Source organism: Patella vulgata, chromosome 6 (assembly GCF_932274485.2).
Source record: "Patella vulgata chromosome 6, xgPatVulg1.2, whole genome shotgun sequence".
Lineage (NCBI taxonomy): Eukaryota > Metazoa > Mollusca > Gastropoda > Patellidae > Patella > Patella vulgata.
This window is the reverse complement of record NC_065884.2, coordinates 50,212,713-50,231,436: the sequence shown is the minus strand read 5'-3', so window position 1 is coordinate 50,231,436 and position 18,724 is coordinate 50,212,713. Positions and strand designations below refer to the sequence as shown.

The 18,724-nt window shown below is 36.3% G+C and overlaps 1 protein-coding gene across 2 annotated transcripts in view; it reads right to left on the bottom strand.

Moving 5' to 3' along the window:
- LOC126823613 (putative ammonium transporter 1) overlaps positions 1-16,925 on the bottom strand; it is a 28,692-nt gene extending 11,767 nt beyond the window's left edge. For both annotated transcript variants that reach the window (XM_050552560.2, XM_050552561.2), the window contains exons 1-5: positions 16,704-16,925; positions 3,270-3,359; positions 2,208-2,435; positions 985-1,091; positions 62-199 (exon numbers count right to left, since the gene is read on the bottom strand). In XM_050552560.2, the coding sequence (XP_050408517.1) occupies positions 62-199; positions 985-1,091; positions 2,208-2,435; positions 3,270-3,359; positions 16,704-16,797 (657 nt within the window). In that variant the 5' untranslated portion in view covers positions 16,798-16,925. The remainder of the gene's footprint in view (positions 1-61; positions 200-984; positions 1,092-2,207; positions 2,436-3,269; positions 3,360-16,703) is intronic.
- Between the last annotated feature and the right edge of the window lie 1,799 nt (positions 16,926-18,724).

The following is an 18,724-nucleotide window of genomic DNA, read 5'->3' as shown; positions in this document are numbered from 1 at the left end:
ACTAGCAAATCACGTAGTTCAATCGCATGCCTTTAACTGTAATCAATAAAATTATACTTACAGGAACAGAATGTCCTCTGATGGGTACCACTGTCTTGCTGCCTTTATGGAATCTTCCTTTACGGGGACCAAGTAGTGTCGCTCCAACAAGAGCAGCTATTCCACCCAGCACATGTACAACGCCACTTCCAGCAAAATCCTACAATAAGATCAACATATTTTAGATTACAGTGTTGTTTTTAAAACCACCTTTTCTGAAACACGTACAAACCAGAAAATATACTCCGGTAAAAATAAATCGCCCTTAAAATAACCCAAGAAATCACCCTCTAGAATGGGATTAGATTTAATCAAGCGAAACACTACAAGGAGTATTCCAATTGACTAGCAGGGCATGGGTTATAACATATTCAAATTATTGAGTCTACTGCCTCCTAAACTTGTTCCTTGGGCTCCAAGTATTGGTAATTAGTCAAATGAAAAGTCGATTAACCAGATTGCTGACCCCTATCATTAACTCTATCGTATTGGTTGAATTCGATAACCCAGTTTCTGCTTCCCCATCAGTTTGGTTAAACTAGACTAGTATTAGATGTACCTTCTTGGTTGAATTCGGTTAACCAGCCTTCTGCTTCCCTATCAGTTTCATACGTTTGGTTACACTCGACTAGTATTAGCTGTACCTTATTGACTGAATTGGATTAACCGGATTTCTGAATCCCTGTCAGTTAGATACGTTTGCGCAAACTAGACTGGTATTAGCTATATATTATTTGTTGAATTCGATTAAAGTAGATCTAGTATTAGCTCTATCTTTTCTGTAGGCTAATCTTGTAGCTTGAAGATAATTCTGGATAATCCAATCTAGACAGAAATCCACGACATGATGTCTGATATCTGTTTTAATGTACCTTTTTCATAATAGACAGAAAAGGTGTAATATTTCATAATGAATAAACTAACTTAATAAGATAGATATGTTACCTTGTAACCAATGGTGACCGTTTCGTTGTTGAAAGTATAATCCATTCCTGCAGTTAACCAGGCATTGTCAGACCAAACCCAATGTGTTACCACAGGATAAATAAAACCTAAAGGTAAGCATTGATATCATTGTATTCATCATCATCACAACAGCGGCAGTTTTCAATCTTTGCTCCTTAAAAGGATTTTGTTACATTACCAAATCGTTCTATCTCTAGTCTTAAGAATTCATTACGTTACCAAATCTTCCCAACTCTAGTCCTAAGGATTCACATTAACATTACTAAATCTTCCCAAATCTAGGTTTTATTACATTACCAAAGATTCCTAACTCTGACTAGTCTAAAGGATTCATATTAACATTACTAAATCTTCTCAAATCTTGTTACATTTTCAACCCCTTTCTTAAGGATTCAATATACGATCAAATCTTCCCAATTTTAAGTCTTAAGGATTGATATTAGCATGACTAAATATTCCCATATCTGGTCTTAAGGATCCATTACGTTATCAAATCTCCTCCCAAATCTAGTCTTAAGGATTCAGTATAGCATTGCATGAATTAAATGGTGTTTAACGTCCTACTTTTCTGCACCGACTGGGCTAATGAAAACGGACAGTTTGCTACGGGGGAAACATTGCACTGACAGCGGCACTTAGACCTACTCTTTATTTAGAATTCCAACTGTCAAGTTTTTCTTTTACATACACACCAATGTGTACAGGTGACCTCTGTCTTTCATCCCATCTGAATGACTAGAACATGTTCCCCGTCAGGCCCTCCTCCCGCACAAGGAACGAACCCGAGACCCCATGGTTAACGAGCCAGCGTCTTATCCACTAAGTCAACACGGCCTCTTTATTTACAGCACTGGGGGTACCAAGTCGGCGTAAGCAAATTGTCACGGGATGTAAAGTACCATGACATTTTGACAAATTTGTGTTGTTATCGTGACGACAAGGGGAGATCTCCGGAATCACAATTTATGACGGTAATTGTCATTGCTGTGGTCGAGTAATTCGGAGGTGAATAGAGAAGGAGTCTGTAAGTTTGGGGGGCTCGGGGTTCCCATAAAAAAAATTAATGTTCTCGTGTGGTTTGATGGCCTTTTTTGTCAGGGTCCCTTTTCGGCCTTGTTTTCGTGCCAGGCTCAGGGTCTACTTCCACAGTTCATCCTTGTAGTTATATCTTATTACTATCAGCACGCTTTTCTAAAACTTACCCGTTATCAAAATACTGTAAACGATATAAGCTATAAATTCACATCTTTCAGCCATAGCACCAGAGACTATAGTAGCTGCTGTGGCGGCAAATACATACTGGAAGAAAAATAGCGCCAGTCTGGTTTCTTCGAGCTCGTATGTTGCCCAAAAACTGTAACCAATAAATTCGTTGCCATTTCCAAAAGCAAATGGAAATCCAAAAAGCCAGTAAGCAATTCCAGCGACAACTGAAATAAAATGCATTATCTTATAGTCATGACTCTGGTGTCTCTAATGTGTTTACCCTCTGTGCTACAAGCTATTAAATTGAATTACAATAGGGTTTAACGTCCTACTTTTCTGAAACAGGCTATTAAAGAATATACAGAAGCAACATTGCTCAGAAAAAAGTCGCGCATGAATACGTGTTTTATTATGTAAATCGAGGATAAATGTTAGTGATTCTATAAAACTCCATGCCACTTCTCACTTGTACTTTTGTATTTTACTGTGCATATGTGGTACTCTAAGCTCCACGTTGCTAAAGGGTTATGATCAAATCGATAAATGACTTAGTTAATCCAATGGAAGTACGGGTGGGTTGGGGGTGGGGCAAAATATGAAATAATATAAGTCCCGATGTGCCATTTTAGCTCAATATAATCACAAATAACTACCATGAACAACCAATCTCTGATAGGAATATCAGTCCAAGAATTGTATAAATCCGTTGAGTATTTACAAAGATATTTAGAATTGAAATTTCATCGATCTGTGCCGCTCGCTATGCAGTAAGTCGGGCAATTATCTAGCGTTGGTATTTTCACGTTGTTTTTTTATTCGTTAAATGTTAAATAGTCAATCTAAGTACATATTAGCCTGAATTAAACCGTGAGAAATTTGATATTTTGGCGAAAAACATCGAGGCTTTAAGTTTGATATCAGCTTAATAAAGGAGTATCCAATATTTTATTTCATTTGGGATTCCTCTAGATTCAGTGTTTCATTAGATAAAAAAGGATATCAAGTAATAGTAAATGTATATATACATGTATATGTTTTTATTGATAACATATACTTACATTGATCCATTAAATTTTTAATTAAAATGTTTGTAGAGTTTTTACTGCGTACAGCACCAGCTTCTAGAAAGGCAAAACCACATTGCATCACTGAAAATAGAATAATATTAACAATTAAACTTTGTCCAGGCTGTGGTAAGGTTTCCCGTGTGCCATTCTGCTATGACATGTTGTAAAACAACTTCTGTGGGCACAATATTTACCACCTATATACAATACCAAACAGATTTAACACCATCAACACCATCAGTAACACTGTATTACATGTATGTTAATATTTATGACCATTTTCAGAGGAACCATAACTGCCATCAGTTTTCTTGTTGGCGTGTTATGAGGCCATGACAGTGTTTAAAATGTTTTTGATGTAAATTGATAAATTTCAAGAACCCAGTATTCAGATGGCCAGATCTATTTGTTACGGCCAACTCAATTTTCGTCAAGGCCGCTGAGATGTAAATAAGGTTAGGACACGTGATTGTTGGCGAGATTGTAGGTTAGGGCAAGCATTAGGGCTAGGTCCAGGGTTAGGGTTAGGATTAGCGCTAGCCCTGTTTACATCTCGTGACCTTTGACCAAACTTGAAGTTAGGCTTATCAATTAGATCCTACTGTATTCAGATTCGTGATAAAAGGAACACTCTGAACTTTTCAGTCGTAAATACAGCAATATACATCAGTCGCTGCTTAAGGGGCTATCATTTCTCAGTTTATCTGATATGTCAAAGCATGTACACTTTATGATGACTGCTTGCCAAATATCCTCGGTATTCACAGTGGTCTCATTCCGTTCTACTCCACTAACACCCGTGTAGCAATAATATTTTCTGTGAGCTGATAGTGAAAAAACTTCAGTCAGTCAGGAGGTAATTAGTAGTTGACTAGCTAACCGGATCTGGACACTTCGCTTGACACGGTATATACTGGAAGTCGGCTTGGCTTGCCTGTGTATTTGTCCGCTCAAAGCGATTGCCATGTTAGTTCAAGAAATTGAAAACAAGTATGGCGGTTGTTTTGGGCGTTACCTTTTATTTAATTATTTTTTTTATTTTTGTATGTGTGAGTTAGTTGTTTTTTCACGTCCGCTTCCACCGAGGTGATATCACAGACAAGTAGTTTTGTTTGTGTGGTGAAAGTGAACGTTAAATAAAGCTATATCGCACACTAATCGGAGTTCAGCTTTAAGTTCAATAATAATAAACATAACAGAATGGAACATTTTAGACAAAGAACGAAAAATAATAATAATAACGAAAGTCAAACAAATAGATGTTATATATATTTGAAATCAGCGAAACATACTACAGATAATACAATTAAATATAAATGAATGAGAAATATATACATACATTATTTACATAAATCATTCAGTAAATAGACATGAATAGGGTTATCTACCCTTATAAAAACGAACGCGAAACGAATGCCGTTTTATTAGACTTGTTTGTAAACTGTTTTTTGATTGGTTCGTAGACATAAGCTACAATCAAGACCAGAGCAGATAATTTGAAATCGTGGAAATCCTATGGATTAACCCGGGGTGTAGTGGAGTAGAACTGAATGAGACCACTGGGGTTACCGAGGATGCTTGACAAAAGGCAAATTGTTAACATCGAACTATTGAGATAAAACTATTAACCAGAAATTTCATGGGCGTCGCCAAGAAATTATTGACCCATTCAAAAGTCTGTTCAGTTTACTATTATTTCATATCTTTTTAGTTGATATGTATGTAGTAGTTATTAGCACACTTTCCGAGGTGTATCGGTGAATATCAGGACAGTTTTGGTCGAGGGGCCCAGCCGAGGCGGAGCCGAGGCGGCTCCCGACCAAAACTGTCCTGATATTCACCGATACACCGAGGAAAGGTGCTAATAAGTTACTTACATCACATTTCTATCGAGTATTGTGAAGCAAAATGTGAAAAATAGTATTTATTATCGAGTCGTTTCAACCGAAAAGTGACAAATACAAAATTCTGTTCTTTCATTATTTATCCCTTTCTGAGCCTCACGTTACATTTCATGGTAGAATGATTTCGCAGTGGAGAGACGACCTGAGTAGTATTTACACGTGCGTCTTGCTATGATACTCTGAGCGTAAAACAATCACGTGTTTGTTTAGACCACATCGTCAAAACATTGTCTATGGCGTAGAGGACTGCGATATTATTAAATGTAGTGTAAAGGAAATGCGAAACGTGGGTCATTCCTGGTGAAAGTATGCATCGGCGAATGGTTCTTCCGTTGAAATTTATTTGTAATAAAGTTTATGACTTTCTAGGCGGTTTTTTTCATCCTGCTTATTTTCAATGCCTGTGAAGTGTCCAGCAAGAGAACTGCGCTTTCTATCATCACAATTAATTAAAATAATTATTCAATATCCTAATTTATATATTTTGCATATTAATATAAATCAAACCAAATTATGAAATAGATGCCAATTGGTATGTATAATAATTGATTTTTGTAATATGTTGTTATGTTAATTTAATGTCATTGTATATGTTTTTGAACTGCCATGTAGTTCCCCCCATTTTGTTTTGTTACTATGATTTTGACTAGTTGTTTCATGTACATTGGTTAGAACCTCGTTATCAATTGCGATCTGGGTCGGACTAAACGTCCGCTACTTATTGCTTGATAGATATTTAAAACGGTATAAAAGTATCCGTGTATCAGAAATGATCAGTACACTTTCTGTACATTTCTGATACATGGATACTTTTAAGCTTGTATTGCAATTAAACAGGACAGTTTTATCAAAGGTTGCCAGTGGCAACGAGTAGAAGTGGGATGTAATTTCTGGTACTTCAGGATCGTGATGCGGGGCAGGGTATGCTTACTATTTCTGGGACACCTGATGCTACTTCGCTATTTAAATACAGATTACCTTTAGATAGTCCCAATTAGAACGTCAATTTGCCCTTTCGCTAATGGGTTTATATGCATGGGATTTTCTCTTTAGGGCCTTGTGTACCGTAATTCATTGTAAAGTTTAAATGTAGCACTTTAGAGTCACGATTTTGTTCTAGGCGGAGACTGGATGTCAGAGAGGGTGTTATTAATTTCTTTAATTGTCTGGAAAGATCAGATGATTTGATCATTATTATCAAAAGTTATATAGCGGGGTGTTTTTTGGGGGGTTTTTCGGGTGGTCTTTACAATGTCCTGATAGCCTGTTTCACACAAATGAACAATAACGTAAGTTGTTATCGTTATTAAACAGACCTAAAATTAAACACCCTCCTGACCCTAAACAATGGCACCTTTTTGATGAAGTGTAAACTATAATCAATTCATCAACATTTTTCACAACTAGTCTTTGTGAAGAAATTAAGGGACGCTATCTTGTCGATTTCAGTGTTAATTTCTCTAAAACAGAGTTCAGACAGTTCTAAACAAGTCAGGTTTTTTTAAGCTTTATACGAAAGCTTATTGATTGGTGGCTTTGGAATGAATATATTTTCAAAACGTTTTACGAATCTTAAATCACCGAATTTAACGTACCAAATTTGACCTACATAGCTGTAACTTTGCGACTTTTTGACCTTTTGATTTCGTCCCGGAAGTTTGACAACTTCTTTAAAGATACATTAGTTAAGCGTTTTATAAAGAGTTGGTCATTCTTGCTATAATAATTCAAAAATAGATGATAAAAAATGAAAAGGTTGAAAATTTCAGTCAAATTACTTTGTTCTGAACGGAATTATATCGTTGGAGGTTTGGACTAGAAATAGGCATCAATTGTGTCTGCACCGTCTATGAGAATTAGCGATCGTTTGATTGACAGACGAAAACTCCACCCACTATTCTCGAGTATCATGTAACATGCTCAATAGCTATGGTAGCCTTGCATGGCAGGCCTTTCATCACCAGTTTCCGGTAGTGACATCAGCGACTAACGGTAAACGTTATATTAGCTTGGTCCGCCATTTATTGATTTAATTTTAAATGGACGATTGCTTAAATCCAAACTGTATCCAAGCCATCCGTGGGTCTACAGAGTTGATTTTGAGCTTGTCGTGTAAATAAAGGTCTAATTAATAATTTCTATAATAACTGAACCCTAAATAAAGACTTGCAATAGGCAGATTTAACTCTTGCATAATGTATGTTTAAGTTTCGTCTTTTCCAGGTTTTCAAAGTATCTTAAATTTAGTCTATGCAATTTTCAAAATTCATTTTTTTTCCGAATTTTTTTGTCTAATGAATAGGTAGTACCTAATATTAGTACGATTTTCATGACATTTGGAATGTAAGTAGATCTGACTGGTGTAACTTGAACGATGTCATTAGAAATATTGTAACTTATCTCCCCTTGGAGAAATAAAGGATCAAAATTTTCCAAAAAAATCGGAACAAAAGTAGGTCAGATTGACTTGTACTAACTAAGAAACTGTTCATGCGTACACAAAATATGAAGTTTGTCGATCGAACCAGAAGTGCCACCATCTTGGAACGTGAAAAATCCCTAAGGCTTTTACAATATTTTCCTTACAGACACGGGAGTTACTTTTTCTGAATCCTTGAAGGAATGCCTATAAAATGTAGAGAGCATTTTAACGGACTTGAAAAGATTAAAACGCCAACTCATTAGAGAAGAATTTGTTTAGGATTAACAAATCATGACCAAGATGACTAGTACTTGAAATGTGACACTATATGTACTATTGTGACCGGTACCTTGGTGTTACAAAATTTTGGTATCCCTTACACGATTCTTTGATTTCTTAAAAATTAGTCTCACGGAGATCCACCCTCAGCTATTTCTTAGAATTTGTTATCTGGTTTCCATTTTTTAAAAAATGTTTAGTTATGTACCAGACGTCGAGTCAAGGCTACCAGACCGTGTGCTAAAAGGGTGCTGATTTAACTAAGTGCCTGAATTTAAGAGCTTAGAAATATGGTAATAGTTCCCTATACCGCGCATTTTCAATTGTATGAGGAAACGTGTAACAGTTGGGCACGGCACTCTAATTAACAGCAAAACTTTTATTTCGTTTCGGTTTTATTTTTGATTAGCCTACTTTGCTATCAATTCCCAATCTGTTTCACAGAGATCTTCTAATATTGTAGCGGCCTATGGAAAATTCACTGCTGATCAGTGTGATCAATTCCTTGTTTTCATTCAAACATAGCTTTACCCCCATCTCCCGTTGTTCGAAGAAATGTAAGGTCATAAATAATTCAAATTGGTTTTAAAAATATCACAATTTTTTGTCGAGAAACCGGTTTATAAAGCAAAATTAAGGTGAACTCGGTTGACTTTTGTGATGACTGACGTCAAAAGCTTTCTAAATATTTGCTTCTATAAATAAATATATTTACTCAATTCTACTGAAGCAAAAAACTATTATGTTAGAATTTTACGTAAAATTCTAAAAGAAATACTTTTTACAAATAATTTCAAACCAATCAAAACTGAATTTCATGTTTATTATAATTTTTTGTTCTTAATGCATGGCTGTTTTTCTTTACAAAAAGCCTTTATTGCTTACTGTGAGTGCAATTTTTCATCTAGTTTATTGTCCAACATTATAACTGTATAATAAATACATTACAATAATATGATGATGCACGATTAGTGCCGATTCGTACGACGTTAAACCAGTCCTAGATTAACCATTAAAGGAGCTAATTCTCTATTCTTTGGCACCTAGAAATGAACACAAGGACAGCTCTCTAGTCGTTCGGATGGGACGAAAAACCTAGGTCCCGTGTACACATTGGTGTGCACGTAAAAGATTCCTTGACAGTTGGAATTCGATATAAGAGTAGGCCGTAGTGGTGCTGTCCAGGCAAAATTTCCCTCAAAGCACACTGTATGGCGTACATTTCATTTCAATCGTTTCTGTTTTTACTGTAACAAGGGAATGTACGGACTATTTCTATTTTTCTCGTATTCTCTTATCTAATGACATTCAATTACTTTATTGAATTGTCAGATATCCTCTTTCAGTCACATATAACAACTTTTCGTCTTGGAAGGAATTATTAGTGAGCAGAAATTCGGCCGTATATCTGTTATCATTCGTCACTTCAGTCAGTTATATAGAGGGATAACTCATGGTTTCCTTTAGCGTTCGTCACTTCCGATTCATGACACCTGTATTACTCATCTATCGTAGCAAGATCTCTGTGTTAGAATTATATTTGGAACGTGTTTAACCAGTTCTATCACATCTATGTTATAATGACTGACACCAACATTGTCCTTTAAGAAAGTGGAAATGTAAGACGGTTGTAGGATTTTTGCTCTTTAAATAATAATAGCATTATATTATATCTTTAGATAATTATTGAGTTCAGATACATGTACGAATCAAATTATTGTTTTGAGATACATAAGGAATAAAAGAAACCTATGAAACTTTAAATGTTCCATGATGTATTGATGGGTTAAAATTATATCATGCCGTCACTTGTGTTGGAAAATTCCTATTGCATCATTTGGCTTACCATCCAATCATATCAGTAATTGCACAGATCTGAGCGTGATAGATTTCAAGGCCAATGCCAATATGGATCCTATAAAAGACACTGCCGGGCCTTTTAAGATCTGAGCATTGTTTCACAAAAACTTAAACTAAAATCACTAAAATAGATTTTAACTAAAATCAAAATGAAATTTTAAATTTTATGCGTTTCACGAAGATCGATTGTAACATAAAATGCAATTTTAATAGATTTTAGTTAAAATTGCTTGCGCTCGCGCGGTGCACAATTCCGGCGAGTTCCATACGTTGTAACAATGTCTGCACATGGTCAGACAGTGTAGAGAGATGAAATAAATAAGTTTATTGCGTATTATTCGTCTTGAAATGTATCAGTTGGTTGGCCTTGAACTTGCATGTCGCTTGCGTGACCTTGGCATTTGATTTACTCGCAGGCCTCTATGGAAATAATGCGTATCGATAAACTAAATCGCTTGAATTTCGTAGTTTTATGGTATTTTGGATAACAGAAACTGTTGAGAATTTTCACAAACATGTGATATTTCAGACCCAAAGGATTAAGCTAGACTAAAGTTTTGTCGAATTTTAAATGTATTTAACAACTTTTAAACTAATACGCGAAATAACCAATGTTCCGATGCCTAGATTTGAAATGTCAGTCCTATGGACCCTTTCAATAATACTTTGAAAATGCCAAAGTGCCACACTCCTTATTGGATAATGCCTATTATAGGACTGACGGGGTTTCGATTCCCCGGTTGTACGTGACAGGGAGTAGGGTCGCCCGTCCAACCTCATGGGTTTTCTCCGGGTCCTCCGGTTTCCTCCCACTACCAAAGACCCCTACACGCAAGCGAATTAATCAAATAAAATTGAACCATGTACTAGTCCCGAAATGACCTAGTTTGTGTCTAGTGGACGCCCCCCTCTCTCTCTCTCTCTCTCTCTCTCTCTCTCTCTCATTTTAAACAATTCCAGGCCTACAAAGATATTTTTATAGACATTAGATATGAAGTGAGTTTAGATTTTTATTTTAGGTTTTTTTGGGGGGTCTATTAATTATTTCAAAATAGTATAATTTATACTTGAATCATATGGTAATATATAAAATAGTAACAAAGAGTTTTGTTTACTGGGGTTTTGAGGGTTTTTTTGTTCTTGGGGTTTTAATTTTGGGCGTCGTCTAATTGCTTATATTGCCTTACAATAAAATAAACGGGTGGGCCGCAGCTATATTTCTCATGCAATGAAAAGAAATTGAATAAAAATTATTTTAGTATGTTTAAATTATATAACCCGGGTCATTGGCAATATTATCATTATTCCAAATATATCTATATGTCGCAATAGATCTCACAACGTAGCTCTAATCAATGTTTGTTAATGTCATGATTTTAAGTTAGGAGAGGGCGACGGCTGTCCTAAGTTAAAATTGATTTTAGTTAAAATTGTCCCTAAAATAGTTTTGTGAAACGCCACTATTAATTTAAGATACAATTTTGACTTACAATATTATTTTAGTGGATTTTATCTAAAATGCTTAAAATCGTTTTGTGAAACGCATCTATCTTAAGTTAGGATGGAATTTTAGTTTAAGACGATTTTAAAGAGATTTAAGTTTTTGTGAAACAGGGCCCAGATATCATTGGGTTCCGGGCAGATACCAGCTGAGTCCCTAGAGACTGCCTCTGAATTCTCATAGAGGGAAGACGTCACCTTGGTTCTTTAGGCGACCATATGATGTAGCCGTTTCCTGGGTCTAGCCATGCTGGAGTTGGGGTTGGGAGAAAGATGTTAATTTTAACTATATATGCTAATATACGAGGGGTGATTGATAAGTAGTGAGCCTAACACAGAAAGAAACAAAAAATTCAAATCAAATGAATTTATTTTTCAACACTGTCCCCCTTCAATGTAATACACCTCTGCCATCGGTGTTGCAGGGCCTTTATTCCAGTTCTGTAGAAGTCTTTGTCTTGGGTGTGTAGAAAATCATCCACAGCGGCAATGACGTCATCACCGGACGAAAAATGCCTACCGGAAAGACATTTCTTCAGAGCAGGAAACAGATAGAAGTCTGAGGGAGCTAAATCAGGGAGAGTAGGGTGGATGCTGAAGAAGTTGAAAACCACAGTCATGGATTGCTGACATGGCAACAGCTGATTTGTGCACTGGTGCATTGTCCTGGTGGAAAATCACACCTTTGGTCAGCTTTCCTCGTCTTTTGGTCTTAATTTCTTGCCTCAACTGCCTTATAAGTGCTGCATAGTATCTACCGTTAATTGTTTGACCCTTTTGGAGGTAATCCACCACGAGGACACCCTCAGAATCCCAGAATACTGAGGCCATCACCTTTCCTGCCGATGAAACAGTCTTTGCCTTCTTTGGGGTCGGCGACGTCACATGTTTCCACTGCTCTTTTGTTTCTGGCTGAAAGTGGTGGACCCAAGTTTCATCCATAGTAACAATTTGTTTTAGGAAGCGGTCAGGATCGGTTTCAAATAAGGCTAGATTCTCTTCTGACATGATGTGTCTTGAACGCTTTTGATCAGGCGTCAAAAGCTTTGGCACCCATCATGCTAAAACCTTTGTCATTACCAAAGTTTCAGTGATAATAGAATGAACTCTCTCCTTGCTAATACCAACTACCCCAGCCATGAATCGTTCAGTAACTCGCCGGTCATTCATTATCAGATCATGGATTTGTTGTACCATTTCAGGTGTTGACACAGTGTTTGGTCGATCAGGGCGTGGTTCGTCTTCAATGCTGTCTCGGCCACGCTTGAATTCAGCTGACCACCTTTTAATTGTGGCATATGAAGGAGCATCATCTCCTAATGTCTCAACCATATCATCGATCATGTATGGCTTTCGGTGTTAGACCCTTTTTATGCAGATACTTAATCACAGCTCTCGCCTCGATATGGTCCATTTTCTGATAACAACAGACCCTATTTGATTGTTATGACCTGTCACAACCAAACAGTTTAACCGAATGTGATGAAAGTTTGTGACAGAGCCCGAGGAACATAATAGTGACCGTGCAAAACGTTGTATCATTGTGTTGCACGGTTTTCCAAACGAGGCTCACTACTTATCAATCACCCCTCGTAATTTAGTATGCTTGTAATCTACGTAACTCGGTGCTTTATATAAAATGTAGAACTGAACTGTTGCATTGTTATTCCTGGTAACACAAGCGTCTTAACTAATGAGAAGACAATGTCTTAGCGGCGGAGTGGTAAAAAAAAATACACAACGTGAAGAGGAAGTCAAAGAAGACAATTACAAATACTAGACGATCACAATGCTGTTCCAAAAAATATAGAGTATAAGGAAATGCATGGGTCATACGCCGGATATGGCGACCGGTTTTACGATATGTCCACTTTTCACGTCTGACGAAAGACCCATGGTGCTACACCGGAAGCACTCTCCTGAATGGAATATGTCTAGCCTCGATCATCGAGTCGCTTCAAACAACTGGCGCTCGAAAGTATTATGGCTCACAATTCGTGTGCCAATTTTCAAATTTTCATTTTGTCTAAATATTGAACATCAGAAGCCCTACTTTTCACGGTTAGATAACAACATCAAATTGACCAATAAGTCAAGTTTGGAATGTCGAACTCGAAGACTGTAGAATATATTATGTTTAAGACTTGCCTCCTTTAAGCAAAATAAGCACGTGCTTAAGATATCGTGGTAAGCGGGCACCACAAAATGTCTGCTTTGTTAGATGCCAAATTTAAAATTTGAATTTAAAAATTAATTAAAAACTTTCAAGACACGTGTGTAGCCAGCTTCCTTCTAATTCTGTCATTTGGGTCTATAATCCCCATGTATCGCCTAGGGCAAAAATCCTAAAAATCTATCGTCTGTACAAACAATATACCCTGGTAACTAAACGCTATAGCCCGTAGACGTTAATTATAATTTATAAGCTCAATTTAAAGTGTGAAACAAACAATACTGGAGACGGGTGTTTAATGAAATATATAAGACAATATGTAGTACATATTGATATAAATGATGGGTAAATAAGGTGGATATAATGATAATAATAATAATAATAATAATCACTTTATTTCAAAAGGGTAGAAAATTAGGTCTGGGGCCTTTCTTACATTTTGCCCTTTTAACAACACCAAACATGCATAAAATCCGGGACAAATGTTTTACATAATGATAATAAATATATTAGATGTGCTGTTTGATAAATGTGAAAATATTTACACTATGAGAGGTATATAGAATTATACATGAACAGTATTTGCTCGAAGATAGGGATGAATACTTTTATACAAAATATATGTACAAGGATCAACATGGAAGCTGATGACAAAGATCTATATATAAAAAAAAAAAAATAAAAAAAATAATAATAATAAACAAAAAATAAACAAAAAAAATAAACAAAAATAAACAAAAATAAAAATAAAAAAATGGACAAGAAACATTAAATTATGAAGCACTTAAATATCTATAAATATGCTTACGAAACATGTTGATTGAGCTTATATTTTTAATATTATTTGGCAATGAATTCCATAACTGCGATCTTCTGAATTTTATATATTTTTAACAACAGAAAGCTGGGGTCTGAGAACAATTAATCTGTTATTAATATTACTATAGGGTGTATTGTAAAAGGGAAGAACATTAGTTAAATAATCCGGGCAACGATGATAAATTATTTTGTGAATGTAGGAGAACATTAAGATCCATTAAAATATAATTTACTGAATTAAGTAATACTGTGCGGATTAGCACGGCGTTCTAAACATTTACTATTGACTCCAAATTCACCCTACTATAATATTGACAATTTAGCTCTTACATGATGCATCTTTAACAAGCCCAGCGGACATAATGCAATAAATAAAGTTTGCATGAGCGTGTCATATTACGTTTGTAATATACATTGTACCAGTTAAAAAAGCATTTTATGCTTGAGGCCATTTTCCTTTGTGTGTAGGCAATATGACTGCTAATATACCGAACACGGATCACGTGTGACCGTTTGGGTTTGCAGATAATAAACCTTGAACTCTAAATAACATGCTCGCGAGAGAGAGAGAGAGAGAGAGAGAGATCAGATCAATGTGCGCGGCGGACACTAAACTTACAGCCTATACTGTACCTTAGTTACTTTAGTAACGGATGCTAATATGAAAATAAAGCTTTTCCCCATTTCGGTTCTAAGGCTACTTTGGAATCCTTACCGGGATTCTTCTTCAATCTGTGTTCGCCAAAAGGAATCATTTCTTGTCACATCCGACACAAATTTATAATAATCCAACACTACTTTCATGTAGAATTTAGCTATCCAAAAACACAAACAAAATACCTCGATGTGTGTACACGGATAAACCTCGGTTTGTTTTTTGGGGTTTTGGTTGGGTTTTTTTTTTTTTTTTTTTTTTTTTGGGGGGGGGGGGGGGTCCCTGATATATCAGAATATTATTGAAACTTGCATATCTTTTGTGCATTAGCCCTGTCGGTGTAAAACAGTAGGACGTCAAACACCATTTAATCCTGAATTCATGTTAAGCATTATACATAACTTTATACCAATAAAAAAAAAGTAGTCTTTTTGTCGCGAGCATATGTATGTTCTTAATACAAATCCCATCACTGTATTAAAGTAGTTTGAATATGTTTTTAGCACAAATATATCATCAAATCACACACTGTGTACGCGAGTAGGCATTTTAATAAAAGCAATATAATAATCATATAGGTTTTAAATGCTGAAACCTCATAAAAGAACTGGTGGGCAACGTATATGTTTTGTTATTAAAACCACAGAAACATACGGTATTGAATAAAAAAAAGGATATGTCTGAGTAATCATGATGTGACTTTTATACTAATAATATGTCTTGTCTTTTCAGTTTCGCCTCTTGGCTAAACCACATTTCAATTAGGTCAAAATAAAGTGTTTTATTGGGTTTATCTGATGTGCTATTTCAATTATTATGGGATACAATCGAAATATTACACTGCCATCAGCTTGTTTACTAATTTTAGTTTCGATAAACTGTCGACAGTATTTATCTACCCCATAAAGCAAATGAATACATTAAACTTAATTAAATCCACATTTCTAGGTTACCGAAATCAAATATCTAGTCATTTTCAACTCTTGACGTCACCATAAAACCCTTTCGTTCAATCGCTTCTGGGGCTTATCGCACCAAACCGTCATCAATACTGATATATTTAATAACTCACTGGAATCTCGTGAATAATGCAGACGTTAGCTTTCAGAATATACAGGCTATATTAGAACTTTTGATTGGTAGAAACCAAAACCGTCAAAACGAAACGAAACAATGATAGAGTTTAAATTGGAGTATTGGACTACAGAAAATCCTTGAAACAAAAAACACACAAATAATACTAAAACGAAAAACAGTGCACATTTGAACAAACTCAAGAACATCAGTAAAAACTTAAACAAAAAGTATAGCTAGCATATAAATAATTACACAACGAAAAAACATTGAAATGAAAACTTCAAAATGGGTGAATCTTTCGCCTACATAAATATACCAATAACAAGACAATATTCTTACCACAGGTGATCCTAGAGACAAGTAGTTTTATTATCTGCATCAAGGGTGGATCTAGTCGCCCTCATCTGGATCGAGAGTGCGCACTTTGGAACCGGATTCTTGTCTCAGATCACTGGAATTAGCATTTCCGGGCTTCTTGTTTTCTAAATTTTGGATCCGCCCTTGGTCATTGTGTACGACACCCGCTTTACCAGTCTATAGGTATTGGGTCGACATTGATAAGCTTGGATTGCTTAGTATTGCCTATACAAAATTTAAAAGTGTTTTGACGGACGGTAACGTATACAGATAATAAATTTTACATTTGGCGTTTAAAGAAACATTGACATTTAATTAAATGATTCAAAATAAGACAATTATTCCATTATAATAATCCAAGACAGAGAACAGTACTTACAGAGAACTATCATTCCCATAATTATCAGGAAGAACTGGTCCAAGTTAGACTGCAAGTGCCTAAAGTCCTTTACGGCTTGTTCCGTGGCATCCATTTTGATTTTTCTCAGTTACTGGCGATTTTTCTTCAATAATCCCTAAACTATGACACAGTGTTCAACTTGCTTAATTCGAAGCTCTTCGTGTCGTACATGCAGGGAAATAAGTGAAAATGATAAAAAGTCACGTGAGTATCGGTTGAGTGAACATTTGTCACTTTGAAAGCAATAGAATCTAGTGTAGTTTGTTTGTCCAGTACCCAGTCATTAAAATCAATAAACTGTGACAAAAAAAAAACAAACAAAAAAACAGAGCTTGACTACAGAAATAATTAAATAAACAGTCGCCATACATGTTTTTAATTTGTAGAACAAACATGGCGAATAATTTTCTGCATAATAAAGTATAGTATAATCCTTCCAAAATGTATCCAAACCTGCAATAAACTGTTGGTGGACATTATGTCCCTTGAGTTTATACAACAACATGGAATTTTATACATTTTTGAAGTGAAAACATACCTATTTGATGGAGGGAACATATAGTTTTATTGCTGCTTTGGATATATTTTGGAAAGATAATACATGTACTAGACTTTATGATGCAGAAAATTATTTCACGAAATGGATGGCGTGGCATAGTTATGGTAAGACAGGTTTTCTGTTATTGTTTAGAGCAAATATACATAGTGGTTGGCTTATTTCATCTAATTAGTAATTAGTAATCTGATCAGACATAATAATTGTTTATCAATAATATATATTTTCAGTAATCTGATAGTGAAAAAAAACCTCAACAAGTCGAGCGTGTGGTATTTAAAATATAGCTAGCCGGATATGGACACTGTGCTTGACAAGACATATACTGGATGTGGGCGTGTGTGTGAAATACATGTAGCTTTATTTAACGTCCGCTTCAACCGAAGTGATGTCGCAGACAAGATGTGGGAGTGACCTGCCTTTGTTTTTATACGCCATAAACATTTGCCATGTTTGTTCGACAAATTGAAAACAGGTATGGCGGTTGTTTAGGGTTTAACCTGTGCGCGTTCGATAACAAGGTCTGTCATTGAGTCAAGTGGTGTGGTTTCGATTCCAAGCGTGTACGTGACAAAGGGTATAGAGTCGTCCGCCCAACCCCATGTGTTTTACTCCAGGTAGATGAACTTTCTCTCTCAACAAACACCGGGATCGAACAAGGGACCTCAACGTTTGTGAGCCACCGTGGCTCCCAGTTATGAAATGGGGTTTAATATCCTACTTTTCTGCACCATCTGGGGTAAGACAGGTATACGCAAGATTATAGTATGCTATGAGGTACTTTTGATGAACAGCGGCGGCCTAATCTTCCTGGGGATCGCGTTGGCTAAGTGGGTAAGGCGCTGACTCGCTAGCCTGGAGGTCGGGTGTTCGATCCCTGCATTGGCCGAGAAAGTTCATCCAGATTTTCCGGCGTGGTTTCCCCTTGTCAGTGATGCAGGACGGAGGGCCTGACAAGGACAGCTGTCTAGTCGTTCGGATGGTACGAAAAACCGAGGTCCCGTGCAAACATTGGCGTGCACGTAAAAGATCCCTTGGCAGTTGGGATTCGATATACATGTAAGAGTAGGCCATAGTGCCGCTGCCCGGGCAAAATTTCCCTCATAGAACACTGTATGGCGTATGCCCATCTTCATTAGCCCAGTTTAGGAGCAGAACAGTAGGACGTTAATCCCCAGTTCATTTCATTTCATTTTCCTAATCATCCTTCAAATTCTGTCAACGGCTCTTTTACGTGAAAGACAACGTGTGCATAACATAAGACACGGTTGCTTGTCAGCCCCTCTATCTTGCACCAATGGCAGCAGGAACCAACGCTGGAAATTCCTGCTATGGTACTTTCTTGGCAAACATTGGGTAGGATCGAATCCAGGAACGCCTGGTTAGTGGGTCAGCATCTTAGTAATTGAACCACCATTGCTCCTTTTTCTGTACCAATCAGGCT